This window comes from Mobula hypostoma, chromosome 8 (genome assembly GCF_963921235.1).
Source record: "Mobula hypostoma chromosome 8, sMobHyp1.1, whole genome shotgun sequence".
In the NCBI taxonomy this organism is placed as follows: Eukaryota; Metazoa; Chordata; class Chondrichthyes; order Myliobatiformes; family Myliobatidae; genus Mobula; species Mobula hypostoma.
The window spans coordinates 93,581,047-93,600,215 of NC_086104.1; the positions used below are offsets into that span (position 1 = coordinate 93,581,047).

A 19,169-nucleotide genomic window follows, 5' to 3' on the forward strand; every position below is an offset into this window, starting at 1 on the left:
AACTACGAATAACACTTTAGTATGATTGGAGATAGACCAACTGAATAGATCAATGAATTAAGTAACATGGTGAGCAGTTTTGGGCACCATATCTAAGAAAGGATATGCTGGCATTGGAGAGGGTCCAGAAAAGGTTTACAAGATTGATCTCAGGAATGAAAGGGTTAACATGTGAGGAGTATTCAATGGTTGTGGGCCTGTACCCCTTGGAGTTTTGAAGAATGAGGAGGGATCTCATTAAAAGCTACCAAATATCGAAAGGCCCAAACAGAGTAGACATGGAGAGGATGTTTCCAACTGTGGGAAAATCTACAGACAGAGGGCACAGTCTCAGAATAGAAGGCCATTCCTTTGGAACAGAGATGCCGAGAAATTTCAGAGGGTGGTAAATCCATGGAATTCATTGCCATGGACATCTGTGAAAATCAAATCAATGGATATATTTGAAGCAGACGTTAATAGGTTCTTGATTAGTAAGAGTGTCAATGATTATGGGAAGAAGGCAGGAGAAATGGGTTGAGCCATGATTGCATGGGGCAGTAAACTTGATGGGCCAAATGGCATCATTCTGCTCATATGTCTATGGTCACCACAGCAACAGGTGGAAACCTATGCAACTATGGGGCGAATGTGCAAAATCCACACAGACAGCACAAGAGGTCAGGGTCAAATTTGCACTGCTGGAGTTGTAGGGGAGTTGTACTAAAGTGGGTAACTTCATAGTTCCTACATTGGAAATAATCTGCTATCTCTCCAAAGCTAGCTCTCTAACTCAAAATAGTCAGCTTGTCCTCATTAGATTACTTTAACTTAGAAAAGACAACATAGGAGAAAGAATTTCTCCAGATAAAATATAAACAAATACAAGATTCATATGAAATTTCTCATCCCACTGCTGTTGTTTACTAAACAATAATACCAATACCTATAATACATGTAGTACATCACGGAATAAAAAAAATCAGAGCCTACCAAAGAAAGGCACACATGGAGGGTTAATGGATCTGAGTTTGGCCAAATACTTTTTATAGTGATCTTCACTCAATTCATGAGCTTCCTCCAAAATTTTCTTTTGCCGACTTGCTATTTGCTATGAAACCAAACAAACAGAGCAATCAGGATTGAGGAATTCCATTTGGTTCAACCAACTTCCAACATCTACATTGTATATTTGCATACCCAAATATATTAATTTAGTCTAGGTTAAATTTGGACTCAACCTAGTTGTCTTTTGAATAAATGAACTTATTAGTTGCTGTACTGCATTATTGTACATGGAAAATGTCCACGACTTAGTATGAAGATGATATTTCCCAAATTATTGCTAACTTGTGGATTCTTGATTGGACAAAATACATTTTGATTCCAAATGTAATCACTTTGCTTTCAAAAATTCTACTCTTTCTTAAATTTATTTTGTTTAGCAAATAGAAAACTAATCACTTTTACCTTTTCATTGCAGTCCTCAATTCTTTCCTCCACCTCCTTTTACCTTAAGTCCAGTGACAATTTGGGGCACAAGTCATGCATGGGATAATAACATTTTATAAATGATCAGAAACAGCTTAGCTTCATCCTTGATTTTATGCATCATTTTAATGTCACTGCCAGTGATGGCTCCCATTACAAAATGCTGCACAAGGTAGTTTTTAAGCAAAGTTCCTAGTACACTGTCCAAATCCCCAGAACAGATAAGATAATTTAACACCTGTTGGCTTCGAGCCCAAATTTTGAGGATCAGCACCAGATTTATTGTCACTAATATATGTCTTGAAATTTGTTCTTTTGTGGCAGTACAATGCAACATATAAAATATACAATAAGCACACACACATTATATATAAAATACATAAGTAGTGCAGAAATAGTTAGGTAAAGCTCACGGCTCAATATCTGTTCAGAGATCTGATGCCAGAGGCAAAAAAGCTGCTCATAAAACATTGAGTGGATGTCTTCAGACTCCTGTACCTCCTCCCTGATGGAAGCAATGAAAAGAGGGCATGTCCTGGATGGTAAGGGTCCTTAATGATGAATGGTAGGCTTTCCCCCTCCATACTAGATAGCGATGCAACCAGTCAGATGCTCTCCACAGTATATCTGTCGAAATTTGCTAGAGTCTTTGGTGACGTACCATATCTCCTCAAACTCCTAATGAAATATAGCCACTAACATGCCTTCTTTGTAACTGCATCAATATGCTGGGTCCAAAATAGATCTTCAGAGATGTAGACACCTAGGAACTTGAAACTGTACACTCTTTCCACTGCTGAATCCTTGAGAGGACTGGTGTGTGTTCCTTCAATTTCCAAAAGACCATAAGACATAGGAGCAGAATTAGGCCATTTGGCCCATTGAGCCCGTTCCACCATTTAATCATGGCAGATCCTTCATACCCCCTCCTCAGCCCCACTCCCCAGAATTCTCTCCATAACCTTTGATGCCGTGTCCAAGCAAGAACCTATCAAGCCCTGCCTTAAAAATTCCCAACGACCTGACCTCCAAAGCTACCTGTAGTAATAAATTTCACAAATTCACCACTCTCTGGCTAAATTCCCTTCCTGAAGTCCACAATCAGTTCCTTGGTCCTACTGACGATGAGTGCATGGTTGTTGTTGTGAAACCACTCAACCAGCTGATCTATCTCACTCCTGTATGCCTCATCACCATTTGAGATTCTGTCGACAACAGTTGTATCATCAGCAAAATGATAGATGCCGTTTGCGCTGTGCCTAGCCACACCGTAATGCATGACGAAAAAGTACAGCAGTAGGTACGTATATCTGAGGTGCACTTGTGATGATTTTCTGTGACCCACACTGACTGTGGACTCCGAATGACGAAGTCAATGATCCAGGTGCAGAGGGAGGTACAAAGGCCTGGGTTTTAGATGTTATTGATCAGTACTGACAGGGTGATGGTGTTGAATGCTGAACTGTAATTAATAAACAGCAGCCTGACATAGGTATTGCTGTTGTCCAGGTGGTCCAAGGCTCAGCAGAGAGCCAATGAATCAGAATCAGGTTTAATATCACCTGCATACGTCATGATATTTGTTAACTTAACACAGCAGTACATGATTATACACAAAAAATAATTTGCAGTAAATATATGTACATTAAATAGTTAAATTAAAAATAGTTCAAAAATAGAAACAATTAAAAAAGGTGAGGTAGTGCTCATGCAATTTAGAAATCAGATGGCAGAGGGGAAGAAGCTGTTTCTGAATCGCTGAGCACGTGCCTTCAGACTTCTGTACCTCCTTCCCGATGGTAACAATGACAAGGGGCATGCCCTGGGTGATGAGAGTCCTTAATAATGTACACTGCCTTTCTGAGGCACCGCTCCTTGAAGATGTCTTGGAAACTATGGAGACTAGTACCCATGATGGAAATGGCTAATTTTACAACTTTCTGTAACTTCTTTTAATCCCATACATTAGCCCCAAATACCAGACCGTGATGCAGCCTGTCAGAATGCTCTCCGTAGTATATCGGCAGAAGTTTGAGATGACAAACAAAATCTCCTCAAACTCCTAATGAAGTATAGTTGATATCTTCACTTCTTTGTAGCTGCATTAATATGTTGGGACCAGGTTAGATCCTGAGCGATCTTGACACCCAGGAACTTCAAGGTGCTGACTCACTCCACTTCTGATCCCTCTAGGAGGATTGGTTCATGTTCCCTCATCCTACATTTTCTGAAGCCCAAAATCAGCTCTTTGGTCTTACAGACATTGAGTGTAAGGTTGTTGCTGTGACACCACTCAACTAACTGGTATACCTCGCTCTTGTATGGTCTTTTGTCACCATCTGAAATCCTGCCAACAATGGTTGTATCATCAGCAAATTCATAGATGCTATTTGAGCAACGCCTAGCCACACAGTAATGGGTGTAGAGAGTAGAGCAGTGGGCTAAGCACACATTCCTGAGGTGCACCAGTGTTGATCAGCAGTGAGGATCCAATTGCAGGAGGAGGAACAGAGGTCCAGGTTCTGTAGTTTATTGATCAAAACTAGGAATGATGGTGTTAAACACTGAGCAATAGTCAATGGACAGCATCTTGACATAGGTATTTGTATTGTCCAGGTGATCCAAGGCTGCGTGAAGAACCATTGAGATTGCATTTGACATAGACCGATTGTGGTGATAGGCAAATTGCAGTGGGTCCAGGTCTTTACTGAGGCAGCAGATGACTCTGGCCATGACCAACCTCTCAAAGCAATTCATCATCATAGATTTGAGTGCTACCGGATAATAGTCACTAAGGTAGCTCACCCTGCTCTTCCTGAGCACTGGTAAAATTATTGCTCTTTTGAAGTAGGTGGGAACTTCTAATGTAGCAGTGAGAGGCTGAAAATGTCCTTGAATACACCTGCCAATTGGTTGGCAGAAGTTTTCAGGGCCAAAGCAGGTACTCTATTGGGACCTGCCACCTCACGAGGGTTTACCCTTCTGAAAGGCAGCCTGACATCGGCCTCTGACAGAGATCACAGGGTCACCGGGTGCAGCAGGGATCTTCACAACTGTAGTTTTATTCTCTTTCAAACTGGGCGTAAAAGACATTGAGCTCATCTCGTAGTGAAGCATTACTGCCATTCATGCTATTGGGTTTCGCTTTGTAGGAAGTAATGTCTTGCAAACCTTTCTAGAGTTGACGTGCATCTGATGTTGCCTCCAATCTCGCTCAGAATTGTTTCTTAGCTCTTGAAATAGCTCTCCACAATTCATACCTGGTTTTCTTATACAGAGCTGGGTAGCCAGATTTAAATGACACAGATTTTGCCTTCAGATGATGAACCTCGTAGTTCATCCACAGCTTTTGGGTTAGGAATGTACAGCGGGTTTTCATAGACACATACTCATCCAGACAGGTTTTAATGAAGTTGGTAACAACTGTGGGATACTCATCCAGATTCAAGAGGTTGCGTCCACTGTTGATCTATTTCCTAGCGGAAAGGCACGATGCGGTTTAAACTAGAATTGCCGAAAGATGGAACCACAGTGCCAGAACAGTTAGTAGAGAAGTTATGGAGGCAGATTTTGATAAGACCTCAAAGTCAGGAATCAAAAGGTTGAGCATGGTGCGACTAGTGCCCTGAGCTGCATATATTTCAATGCAAGTAGTATTGCAGGAAAGGCAGATGAACTTGGGGCATGGATCAACACCTGGAATTATGACGTTGTAGCCATTAGTGAGATTTGGTTGCAGGAGAGGCAGCTCAGTATTCCTGTGTTTCGTTGTTTTAGACGTGACAGAGTGGGAGGGATTAAAGGAGGAGGGGTGGTGTTTCTAATCAGGGAAAATGTCACAGCAGTGCTCTGTCAGGACAAACTGGAGAACTCAACTAGTGAGGTGTTATAGGTTGAACTGAGAAATAAGAAAGGTATGACCACGTTAATAGGGCTATATTACAGACCATCCAACAGTCTTAGGGATTTAGAGGGAAAAAAATTGTAAATAGAACGCAGGCTGTTGCAAGAAACATAAGGCTGTATAGTAGGCAATTTTAACTTTCCACATGTTGACCGAGAATCCCATTCTGTAAAAGGATTGATGAGATAGAGTTTGTTAAGTGTGTTCAGGAAAATTTCCTTCATCAGTACATAGATGTCCCTATGAGAGAGTATGTGATACTGGATCTGCTATTAGGGAATAACACTGGGCTAGTTACAGAAGTTTGTGTAGGGAACACTTTGCTTCCAGGGACCATAATGCCATTAGTTTCGAAGTAAATATGTAAAGAGGTAGGTCTGGTTTGCGGGCTGAGATTCAAAATTGGAGAATACTATCAGAAATGATCTGGCGAGTGCGAACCGAGAGGAGATTTGATAGAGGTATACAAAATTATGAGGGGTATAGATAGGGTAAATGCAAGCAGGCCTTTTCTACTGAGGTTGGCTGGGGCTACAACCAGAGATCATTGCTTAAGGATGAAAGGTGAAAAGTTTAAGGGGAATATGTGGGGAAATTTCTTCACTCAGAGAGTTGTGAGAGTGTGGAATGAGCTAACAGCAAAAGTGGTCTTCGTGAGCTCGATTTACGAGGGGTGATTGTTGTTTGTGGCCTAAGATAGGAGTCAATTTTAGAAAACCTGGCACGTTTATTTTTCAACATATTCCCCTCCTACATTTACACACTTAGTCCAGTGGGCATGGAGAATATGATCTTGGACCTCCAGAAAGTGTCCACAGCGGGGGTGATTGATAAGCTCGTGGCCTAAGGTAGAAGGAGATGAGTTATACGGCTCTCGTTACATGCCCATGCAGTTCAACTCTGAGTGATTATGCAGAAAGTTTGAAGTTAATAACTCATCTCCTTCTACCTTAGGCCACAAACTTATCAATCACCCCTGATGAGTTATTAACTTCAAACTTTCTGCATAATCACTCAAAGAGTTGAAATGCATGTGCACGTAACGAGAGCCATATAACTCATCTCCGTCTACCTTAGGCCACAAACTTATCAGTCACCCCTGCTGTGGACACTTTCTGGAGGTCCAAAATCCGTATGCTCCGCGACCATTGGACTAAATCTGTAAATGTAGGAGGGGACTATGTTGAAAAATAAATGTGCTAGGTTTTCTAAAATTGACTCTTTCTATCTTCGGCCATGAACTTATCAATTACCCTTCGTAAATGTTTAAGAGAAGTTTGGATAGGTATATGGATAGTAGGGATATGGAGGGCTATTGTGCAAGTGCAGGTCATTGGGAGTAGGCAGTTTAAATGGTTTTGGCATGGACTAGATGGGCCAAAGGGCCTGTTTTTGTGTTGTATTTCTCTATGACTCTATTATGGCAATAGGCAAATTGCAGCAGGTCCATGTCTTTCCTTGGGTAGGAATTAATTTCAACCATGACTAACCTCTCAAAGCACTTCACGTCAGTAGATATGAGTGGTACTGGGCCATAGCTCTTGAGACAGTTCACCCTGGTCTTCTTGAGCACAGGTACTAGTTACACCATCAGCACCTGTTGCTTTGCGAGGGCTCATCCTTATGAAAGACATTGCAGGGATATGCCCGGCTATAGCTTTATTCTCTGTTTCAAAGTATGCATAAAAGGTGTTCAGCTCATCGGGGAGTGAAGCATCACAGCCATTTATGACGTTAGGTTTGCATCGTAGGAAGCAATGGTCTGCAAACTCTAACATAGCTCCTCTGCCTCGCTTGACCATACCTTTGAGGTCCTCACCACTGGTCCTGTGGTCCTCAGTCTCTGAAAATGGGAGTAGAAATAAAACCAGATGATTGGACTTGCCAAAGTGCAGGCGTGGGATGGCATGGTAAGCGATCTTGATGGTAGTATAACAGTGGTCAACCTGTGTTGACTCCTCTGATTCCACAGGTGATATATTGGCGGTGGTTGGTCAGTGACCTCTTCAAGCTGGCCTATTTTAAGTCTCCAAAATGATCAGTAAGGGATCAAGGTATGCTGTCTCATAACTACCGATCACGGTGATCAGCTGCTCCAGTGCCAACCTAACACTGGCCAGGATGATGGCAGAAAATTCCTTCGACAGATAGAATGGATGACAACTGACTGTCAAATCTTCCAGATTGTGGTAGCAGGACTGAGACAGAATAGCCAGATGACACGATGAGTAAATCATGAAGCAAGTGTTGCTGCTTTTGTCTTTACCTGGTGCTACTCTCTAATCCTTGTGGTGGAAGGTGAAGGTTTGTGTCTGGAATGCTGAGGGGTGAGCCACATCTCTGTGAAGCAAAGTAAACAGCAGTCCTTGAGGTACTACAGTCTTGTACTGACGCCTTCAATTTTATTTTCCAGAGGATTTGAGGAAGTGGCGACCCTCTGGACCCTGTGATTCAGTTTTACCTGCGGCCCAGCACTTTGGCTACATTTTCTTAAAGGGAAACTGCACTTGGTATGTAGATGGTCTGCAGTCCACAGTTCACCAATTTTGAGGATAGACTGCTTTTTTAAATGTCTTAAAACGTAGCTTACTGAAGTATCTATGGTTGTGACTATAGATTTCAATTGAAGTAGTCCTAAACAGGAATATTTGATGATTTCTTTTGGAGATGCAAGCAAAGAGTCACTGCTCTCCAATGCCACCAGATCTTAAACTGTAATTCATGTTCACCCATCAACTTCCATCCACATCTTCATGTAATAACGTAATTTTATTTGCTTAAGTTACTTTATTTTACAGTATGTTTGCTTATAATTAATCACAAAAGTTTAATGTTTTAAAATAAACTTCCAAAATTACTTTTATCCTCAACTGCTTCCATATAAAGTATTTGGTGGCAGTGAAATAACTAACATCATAAGTAGTGCTAGGATTAGGATAGGTCAAGGTGGGTCATTATTTCCCACAACCTGCAGAAATGCCAAGGCAATACATTGGGAGCTGCAAAATTTAATGAGTAGCCAACATGGTACAAGTGGCAGCTTGAGAAGCAGAATGGGGTACCATCATAATCATGTGAACTTGTGAATTACTTCCCGCATTATTTAATCCAATGTTTTGTAATATGTGACTGAATCAAACCAGCTTCTCAATATTTGAATAATTAGAATAACACACAAAGTTTAATTTATGATCAATATGTTCCATGAATGAGAGAGGAAACTTTCTCTGAAAGAGATATGGGGATGAACTTTTATCTTCCATCACAGAACTTGTTGAGAAAGCACTTTGATTAATTTTAAGGAAAAATTGGACAGATTCTTGATAACTCAGGGATTAAAAGGTTAATTGGGTAGGAAGGAATGAAAATCTGAGATTTAAATGAGGTTAGAAATCTCATTGAAAAGTGGAGCAGCTCAAATGCTGAGGAAGTTCCTCATGCTCCTATTTCAAATGTACATTGCAGGAGTTTTACAAAAATTGCACATTTAACAACAGAATACCAATGACGTATACTCAAAGTGACCAATTGTTCCTTCTCACTGTAAAATTCTATTTTCTGTGAATAGAATCCTACTCACTAATTGCACCATGCATACCTATTAAAAAGTTCATGCCCAGAAAGTATATTTTTATGAAGTTTATCACACAATAAATACCATCAATAATTATATTTAATATTTGAAGCTGGATAAGAATACCTTTCTTCCACAAAAGAAAATAAGGGAAATGCAGTTTCTCTAAGAGAGCTATGTTGCAGTGATAATTGAAAAGAAAATGGTCATTCACATTCTCCTCTTTACACATTCAGTCACACATTACAAAACATTGGATTAAGTAAGGCGGGAAGAAATTCACAAGTTCACATAATTATGATGGTACCCCATTTATCCAGAATAGTCTTTCGTTTTCACAGAATTCTACATATTACATTACAACTTTGAATGGATTACATACCTCAAATGTGTGATCTAGTCGATAAACAGGAGATGAATTCATGGCACTAACCACTTCCAGCACACCGTTAAAATTGTTTAGCTCTTGGAAAACCTGCAGGATCTCAATTATGCGACTGACCACTGCAATTCTTTCCTCCAAATTTTCAGTTTCTACTATGCACCTAAAGATTTTAAAAAATTATAAACTTATGACAAAATCTATTTCAACAATAAAGAAACATTTTGATTCATATATTCAAAACTTGGAAAACTTAACTTTCCACTAAATTTAACAGCAGTACCGAAAGACAAGAAATTATATTCATTTCTGCATGTCACTGATACTTAATTTTTGGAAATCAACAAAGCTATTAAAGTTTTCAAAAGTAGATTCCCGTTGCAATCTGCATCCAAATCTTTCAAAACGCCTTCAGAGAAAATGTTACCTAAATACAGGCTAGATCATTGTGCTCAGACCCCTACCACCCAGTTTGGTGTTCACCTGCATCATTAGTGAGAAGTCTATATTACCAGTTCTCTGAACCCCAGAGTCTGGTGGCATGGCTTTAGATAGTGAATGAACCTCAGGTAGTGCATTACGCAGGACCTACACAAATACAAGCAATGGTTGTAAGACATAGCTTTGAATCTGTGGAAAATTAGCACTGATTGCAATTTGATTTACAAAGGAGGTAAATGTAAGACATAGCTTTGAATCTGTGGAAAATTAGCACTGATTGCAATTTGATTTACAAAGGAGGCAAATAATAAAACTAAAACTTTATTATGTATAAATAATTTTAAAAATTAATCATAATTTTAACCATTGCAAAATCATGATTTAAAATAGGATTTGATGAAATATAGCTATACTAGAATCAGGATAAGATAGATACTTATTGATCCCAAAGGAAATTACACTGTCACAGTAGCATTACAAGTGCACAGATATACAAATATAAGAAGAGAAGTAAGAAAGAATAAAAAATAAACAGTCTAACAGGAAGGGCTCATCACTTCCAGAGCTATGGGTTGACTCAATATAGAGCCTATTGGCCAAGGGTAAGAATGATCTCAGATAACACTCTTTGAAGCATCTCTGAATAAGTTTAAAACTGAAATGATTTATGTGGCACTAAGAATTATACTTGTTCCAAATTAGTGCAGTAGTGGAGCCTTTTTAGGACAAATAATATACCATGTACCGAATCCACGTGTGAGCCCAAAATGCTTGCATTGGCTGATCAGGAACAAAAACTCTAGCATTGAACCTTGTTGCATGCATTGCCACTTTATCAGACTGTAATCAAACACGTAAATGCCTTACTTTTCAAACCATAAAGTGAGATTGGTCGTATGTCGTATCATCTTCAAGAGGTTTGAAGAGTTTATTTCTTTATCATCCTTCGTCCACACACTTCCTACTAGTTCTGATGGCTGAACAGCTCTAAAATCCATATTCATACAACCACAGCATTAAAACCAAGTATTAATAAACAGTTCAAACTTTAGCATTTCATATGACAAATGCTATAAGTGTAAATTCACCAGTTTATGGCATTATTAGTTATTTACATAACAACATGCTTAAGTAAGTATCTTGTCCAGAGAAGGTGATTTTTACTTTAAAGCTCTATTAAACTGAAAAACTGTTATCAGTGGAGCAAAGCAGATAACACCACTGCATTCTGCCCTTGAATTCATCTCACGTATATAATCCGAAAATTATTACTGAAACAATTTTAAGCATTTACAATACAAGTTCTTCTAGACTGACATGAACTACATTTGTATCAATACTTCATTAAGTGTCCTCTATTACATTTTGTAACAAGCTTTTCAGCAAAACATAAAATTACTATTTTGAAGGTTCAGCCATACAGTTGAACTCACCTTGTATTACATCTCTTAAAATCTTAGTAAAATCTAATGTTGCTTATTTGCCATAATAATGTGATTCTAAGTCTGAAATCAAGAATATTCAACAGCAGCATTAGAAAACTTGTTACCTGTAAAGATCTGATTCTAATAATGTTAGCTGCCTTGCAATCTCTATTGGATGCAAAGTCAACAAGTCAAATGCTTCAGTCTGATCAACTTTAGTTATGTGCCATTCAATAGATGGGGGTGAACTTTGAAATGTAATAGCATGTGATGGTCCATTTGCTTGTGCTTGTTTTTTCCTCTGAATAATTTTACTGATAGATTCAACCCATTTCTTCATGGCTTTACCTGCATCACAAACATGAGAGGGTTATTATAATTAGTCTTTAATATCAAAATTACTTTATATTTGTCAATATTTTTGAGTTGAAGATGCTTGGTAACTTTAGGGCACTCACCTCTAACTGTCCCAATGAACTCCTCTAGACGACGCAACAACTCTATATCTCTTTCAAAGTCATAGAAGTGATGTTCTACCCAGTGACGACAAACGTTCAGAACTCTTAATGCAATAAAAAGTAGAAAATAAGTTTTGCAGTTTTAGCAATTCCTCTCATTATTGCCTCTCATTGTTCAATTGACTAAAATAAATTTAGTTATTCCACAGTATTCCACCCAACTATACAAAAATTAGCATAATTTGTAAAGCAAGATAAATTTGTGTAAGAAAGGATGTTGACTCATACTACCTTCAACTTTAATATATTCTAAAACTTTTATATGTAACATGGCAACACAATGTTGCAAGGAACCCATTTCAAAAGAAAAAAATTAGTTTTCTTGTCTATAAAGAAGTTCTAAGTACACTCTGGGGCCACGTTATTAGGTATATGAGGTACCTAAAAAAAGGTAGCCACTGGGTATATGTTTGCAGTCTCCTGCTGCTAGAGCCTATCCACTTTAAGGTTCAATGTGGTGAATGTTCAGAGATGCTCTTTTGCACACCACTGTTGTAAATGTGTGGTTACTCTCACCTTGGACCATTTTCACCCACAGAACTACAGCTCATTCAATTTTATTTTTTGTGCACCGTTCTCTGTAAACTCTAGTCTGTTCAGTGTGAAAATCCCAGATCATCAATAGTTTCTGAGATACGCAAACCACCCTGTCTGTCAACAATAATCATTCCACAGTCATACTTACTTCGATCATAGTTCTTCCTAATTATAATGTTTGAATTAAACCTCTTGACCATGTCTGCATGCATTTATGCATTGAATTGCTACCATATGATTGGCTGATTAGATATTTGCATTAATAAGCAGGTGTACAGCTATACCTAATAAAGTGCCAACAGAGTGTAGTTCCATCAAGTTCTCTGTGAAATGATTTCCAGATTACTAGAAATTAAACATTGGTTACTAATGCCACAAGAAGAAACAACATGAAATTCTGGCAAACTCAAGCTTCTGAAAGCTGGTACAAAATCTGATCAGTTGGGACATCTGTGATAAGATAATGTGAATGTCGAAGAATTGAAAGCAATTTCATTTTTTTAAAATCACAAAATGGCTGTCCCCACCAGACACAAAATACACAAGTAATGCTCCACAAATATCTTTAGCCTTTCAATGTTGAAGCAATAAATTTTGAACTGTGAGCAGCCAATCCAGTGGGACAGCTATAAGCCAGTTCCATTGATTGTAACTGAGATATTCACAGAGTGATAAATAAACCTGAAACACAGACATCATTAATTTCCACTAATGAACTAGATCCGCATTAAAGCATTGCAAAAACGAGCAAATCTCGTTCGAACCAAAAGTACAGATATTAATTCAACATCTCCAAGAGAAAATTTGAAGTTTAATTCATGGTGATAAAAACCATCTTTGACAACTATAGCTGCAAATCAATTTCCCAGATAATCTGCAGAAACTAACAGAGACAAATGTGAGTTTCTTGCAGAGACAACAGAATTTAAAATGGGAGAAAAGAGGAACTGAAGGAATTAATTATTAGGCAAAAATATAGAGTAGAGAAGTTGGTAAGCCTGAAAGCCAATAATTCCAAAGGAACATGTCAAAGTTTAGATAGAGTAAACACGAGGAATTCTGTCCTCTTGTGGCAACCATTTCAGCCCTGGGAAAAAGCTTCTGACTATCCACACGATCAATGCCTCTCAAAATCTTATACACCTCTAACAAATCACCTCTCATCCTCCGTCGCTCCAAAGAGCAAAGGCCGAGTTCACTCAACCTATTCTCACAAGGCATGCTCCCCAATCCAGGCAACATCCTTGTAAATCTCCCCTGCACCCTTTCAGTGGTTTCCACGTCCTTCCTGTAGTGAGGTGACCAGGAATGAGCACAGTAATCCAAGTGAGGTCTGACAAGGGTCCTATATAGCTGCAACATTACCTCTCGGCTATTAAACTCAATCCCACGGTTCATGAAGGCCAATGCACCGTATGCCTTCTTAACCAGAGAGTCAACCTGCACAGCAGCTTTGAGTGTCCTTTGGACTCGGACCCCAAGATCCTCTGATCCTCCACACTCCCAAGAGTTTTAGCATTAATACTATATTCTGCCATCATATTTGACATACCAAAATGAACCACCACACACTTATCTGGGTTGAACTCCATCTGCCACTTCTCAGCCCAGTTTTGCATCCTATCGATGTCCTGTTGTAACCTCTAACAGCCCTCCACACTATCCACAACACCTCCAACCTTTGTGTCATCAGCAAATTTACTAACCCATCCCTCCACTTCCTCATCCAGGTCATTTATAAAAATCACAAAGAGAAGGGGTCCCAGAAGAGATATCTGAGGCACATCACTGATCACCAACCTCCATGCAGAATATGACCTGTCTACAACCACTCTTTGACTTCTGTGGGCAAGCCAATTCTGGATCCATATAGTAATGTCCCCTTGGATCCTATGTCTCCTTACTTTCTCAATAAGCCTTGAATGGAGTACCTTATCAAATGCCTTAATGAAATCCATATACACTACATCTACTGCTCTACCTTCATCAATGTGTTTAGTCACATTCTCAAAAAATTCAATCAGGCTCGTAAGGCACGACCTGCCTTTGACAAAGCCATGCTGACTATTCCTAATCATACTATGCCTCTCTAAATATTCATAAATCCTGCCTCGCAGGATCTTTCCATCAATTTACTAACCACTGAAGTAAGACTCACTGGTCTATAATTTTCTGGGCTATCTCTACTCCTTTTCTTGAATAAGGGAACAACATCTGCAACCCTCCAATACTCCTGAACTACTCCTGTCCCCACTGATGATGCAAAGATCATTGCCAAGGGCTCAGCAATATCCTCCCTCACCTCCCACAGTAGCCTGGGGTATATCTCATCCGGTCCCGGTGACTTATCCAACTTGATAGTTTCCAAAAGCTCCAGCGCATCCTCTTGCTTAACGTCTATATGCTCAAGCTTTTCAGTCTACTGTAAGTCATCCCTACAATCGCCAAGGTCCTTTTCCATAATGAATACTGAAGCAAAGTATTCATTAAGTACCTCTGCTCCCTCCTCCAGTTCCATACACACTTTTCCACTGTCACACTTGACTGGTCTTATTCTCTCACATCTTATCCTCTTGCTCTTCACATACTTGTAGCATGCCTTGGGGCGTTCCTTAATCCTGTTTGCCAAGGCCTTATCATGGCCCCTTCTGGCTCTCTTAATTTCATTCTTAAACTCCTTCCTGCTTGCCTTATAATTTTCTAGATTCCTATCATTACCTAGTTTTTTTGAACCTTTCGTAAGCTTTTCTTTTCTTCTTGACTAGATTTTCAACAGCCTTTGTACACCATGGCTCCTGTACCACACCATACTTTCCGTCTCATTGGAACGTACCTATGCAGAACACTACGCAAATATCCCCTGAACACTTGCCACATTTCTGCTGTACATTTCCCTGAGAACATCTGTTCCCAATTTATGCTTTCAAGTTCGTGCTTGATATTCATATTTCCCCTTACTCCAATTAAATGATTTCCTAACTTGTCTGTTCCTATCCCTTTCCAATGCTATGGTAAAGGGAATAGAATTGTGATGACTATCTCCAAAATACTCTCCCAGTGAGAGATCTGACACCTGACCAGGTTCATTTCGCAATACCAGCTCAAGTACAGCCTCTCCTCTTGTAGGCTTATCCACATATCATGTCAGGAAACTTTCCTGAACACACCTAACAAACTCCACCCCATCTTAAGTCCCTTGCTCTAGGGAGATGCCAATCAATATTGGGGAAATTAACATCTTCCATCACGACAACCCTGTTATTATTGCATTATTCCAGAATCTGTCTCCGTATCTGCTCCTCGATGTCCCTGTTACTATTGGATGGTCTATAAAAAACACCCAGTAGAGTTATTGACCCCTTCCTGTTTCTAACTTTCACTACAGAGACTCTGTAGACAAGCCCTCCATGACTTCCTCCTTTTCTGCAACCGTGACAGTATCTCTAATCAGCACTGCCACCTCTTTTGCCCCCCCGCCATCCTTTTTGAACCATCTAAAGCCTGGCACTCTAAGTAGCCATTCCTGCCCAGCCATCCAAGTCTCTGTAACAGCCATAACATGGCCAAGTACTGATTCACGATGTCAAGATGTCACGGCTCCAAGTACTGATTCACGCTCTAAGCTCATCAGCCTTGTTCACGATATTCCTTGCATCTCCTTCCTTAGAGGGTCGGACACCCTGAGCCAATAGGCTGGTCCTGGACTTATTTTCTGGCATAATTTACATATTACTATTTAACTATTTATGGTTTTATTACTATTTAAATATTTATGGTGCAACTGTAACAAAAACCAATTTCCCCCGGGACCAATAAAGTATGACTATGACAAAATAGACACATCTCAAACCATCAGTCTGAGTGCATCCCTTCTCTATCACCTGCCTATCCTCCCTCTTACACCATCTACAAGCTTTCTCGATTTGTGACTCTATCTCCTCAGTTCAGTTCCCACCCCCCAGCAATTCTACAAACGTTTGTAGTTTAAACTCTCTCAATAGCCTTAACAAACCTCCCTGCCAGGATATTGGTCCCCTTGGATTCAAGTGCAACCCGTCCTTTTTGTACAGGTCACACCTGCTCCAAAAGAGGTCCCAATGATCCAGAAATCTGAATCCCTGTCCCCTGCTCCAATCCCTCAGCCACGCATTTATTCCTCCACCTCACTCTACTCCAATACTCACTACTGCATGGCTCAGGCAGTAATCCCAAGATTACTACCCTTGTGGTCCTGTTTCTCAGCTTCTTTCTTAACTCCATGTAGTCTGTTTTCAGGACCTCCTCCCTTTTCCTACCTATGTCATTGGTACCAATATGTACCAGGACTTCTGGCTGTTCACCTTCCCACTTCAGGATATCGTGGACGCTATCAAAAACATCCCGGACCCTGGCACCTGGGAGGCAAACTACCATCCGTGCTTCTTTCCTGCATCCACAGAATCACCTGTCTGACCCCCTAACTACAGAGTTCCCTATCACTGCAGAACCTAATTGTTTTCAGGTTGCAGGATGTGACTACTGAGGCAATGTATGGTTGCTATGCTACAGCTAGTCACAATCCGTATCAATAATGTGGTAAAGAAATCAAATGTAATATTTTCAAGTTTTCTGATTATACCAGACTAGAAGGATTGAGAGTATAGCAGAAGATGGAAATAGGCTTCAAGAGGATATGGACAAAGTGAGTGAATGGTCTAGAATAAAGCAGGTGGAATATAAATGAAAAATGTGGAATTATGCACACCACAGAAAAGTTGGGAGTCCTTGTGAAATGGTTAGAGGCTGTATAATGTTTATGTTCAGAGATCTACATATATTTGCAAACAAGTCATTAAACAGCAACAAGCAGGTTAAACAATGAGCAAGTCAAATGGTGAATTTATCTTTTTTAAATGAGAGAAGTTGAATACAGAAGTAGAAAGTCTTACTGCAATTTTACATCTCGTACCTTGTTGAGATAATCAATTTAGATGTCACTTAGAATTCCAAATTTTTTGTAGTGTACGGGGTCTTTCTTTTTTGTTAAATTTAAAATGGCTTCTTTTGTTATGCTATACTGGGGAATGCTGAGAAAGTCTCTAACTAGACAGTTGCTTGGGTTATTATAGATAGCAGGGTGCTATTAACCAATGGGTGGTCATGTATTGTTTTGTTTTCGGATACCATGCTGTATCATATGACTGTGGATGGGGTTTTTGGCGGGGAGTCGGAGGAGAGACGGGGAGGACGGTGGACGTGCGGAAAGGCTCCTGTCGATCACTCCAGGTGGTCCCGAGCCGTGAGTCGACAAGATTCGGATGGTCGTCAGGAATCGATTGAGCTCCAAAGGTTGCGCGCGAAGTACTTGGACTTTGATAAGTCTTGGCGCCTTTTTTTTTTCATCACTTCCCTTTCTGTATCGAATTTATATTAACGTCATAGAATTAGTAATATCTATAAAGTGTACTTGTTAAAACTTACTGGGTGTGCTGGCTGATGATTGATGTTTGGGCTTGATTCGGGCGGCAACCGACCCTGTGGGGAGTGTTGAGGCAGGTGCTGGGTGGGATTTCCCCTAAACATATACGAGCCAATATAACGGAAGAGGGGGCTCATCCGGGATTTGGATTTTCGGTAAAGTTGTAAAAGTCGTCACGTTAAGTGGTGCGAAGATGGATCGAGATAAGATTGTAAGTTGGTGTGAATTGGAGGAGGTACCCGTGAATCATGCATGCGTGCTAAGTGGGGTCAATTTTCACATTCCGGCAGATGTACTAGTGCGAGGGTTGAGTATGATTAAAGGTATCGGGCAGGTAAACTTATAGCTAGAAGGTGTGGGAAAGAACTGGAGTCCAGCTGGATGTTGGTGCGGACGAGTGCCGACGTCATGACGTTGGAACTACCAGCAACAGTCCACGTCCAGGGGGAGGTGGGGCCGTGGGGTCTCCACACCCTCCTGGAGGACGAAAGTGAGAAGGTACCGGAGGAGGAGCTAGATGAGGCCCCAGGGGAGGTGCCAGTAGCCAGGGGTGGAGGCATGGAGTGGGAAGGCTTGGCCAGGCCCTGTCCCCCAGTTAGGGCTGAGACCTCCGAGTTAGCGGCTGCCATTACCTTCCTGGTGAGAAGGGTTGAGGGGCCCTGCCCAAAGCTGAGAATTTTCTCGGGAGCCAGGCCCACCCCAGAAGGGGAGGATGAATATGAGACCTGGGTTGAGGATACATCCCAGTTGTTAGAGGTGTGGCCAGTTTCAGATGAGGAAAAGAGACAGCGATTGGTGGAAAGCTTAAGGGGCGGGGCGGCCCGTGTGATCCACGATTTGAGAGCGGAATGCCCTTCGGCTTCCCTGTCGGAGTGTTTGGATCTACGTTGGAGGAACATGAGGAGCGGCTGCTGAAGGTGCTGAGTTGGCTGAAGGAGGAAGGGTTAAAACTTTCCCTGGATAAATGTCAGTTCTGTAAGACGTCGGTCAGTTATGTCGGGCACATAATCTCACGAAATGGAGTGGCGAAGGTGTTATGGGAGAAGTACTTTGTTCATTATGGCCTTCCCCGGCGGATCCATAGTGATCAAGGACGGGACTTCCAGAGCAGGCTTATCCATGAATTACTGGGTATGCTTGGGGTTGAGCAATCCAGAACCACCCCCTATCACCCGCAGGGTGATCCTCAGCCCGAGAGGTTTAACCGGACCCTGCTGGACATGCTCGGCACTTTGGAGATCGGACAGAAGAGTAAGTGGAGTCAGCACATCGCCCATTTGGTTCACTGTTACAATTGTACTCGCAATGATGCTACAGGGTACTCGCCCTACTATCTGATGTTCGGACGGGAAGCGAGATTGCCCATTGATCTGTGTTTTGGGACTGAAGCGGGTGAAATACCTTCGAAGCCATGTCTGAAGTATGTGTCTGATATGAGGAGAGAGTTGAAAAGGGCGTACG

At 40.8% G+C, this 19,169-nt stretch overlaps 1 protein-coding gene across 2 annotated transcripts in view; it reads right to left on the minus strand.

The window, feature by feature from the left end:
- The window catches only part of LOC134350741 (son of sevenless homolog 1), a 204,921-nt gene that overhangs the window by 24,321 nt on the left and 161,431 nt on the right, over positions 1-19,169 (minus strand). For both annotated transcript variants that reach the window (XM_063056364.1, XM_063056363.1), the window contains exons 13-17: positions 11,654-11,757; positions 11,321-11,543; positions 10,639-10,758; positions 9,331-9,493; positions 973-1,090 (exon numbers count right to left, since the gene is read on the minus strand). In XM_063056364.1, coding sequence (XP_062912434.1) covers positions 973-1,090; positions 9,331-9,493; positions 10,639-10,758; positions 11,321-11,543; positions 11,654-11,757 — 728 coding nt within the window. The remainder of the gene's footprint in view (positions 1-972; positions 1,091-9,330; positions 9,494-10,638; positions 10,759-11,320; positions 11,544-11,653; positions 11,758-19,169) is intronic.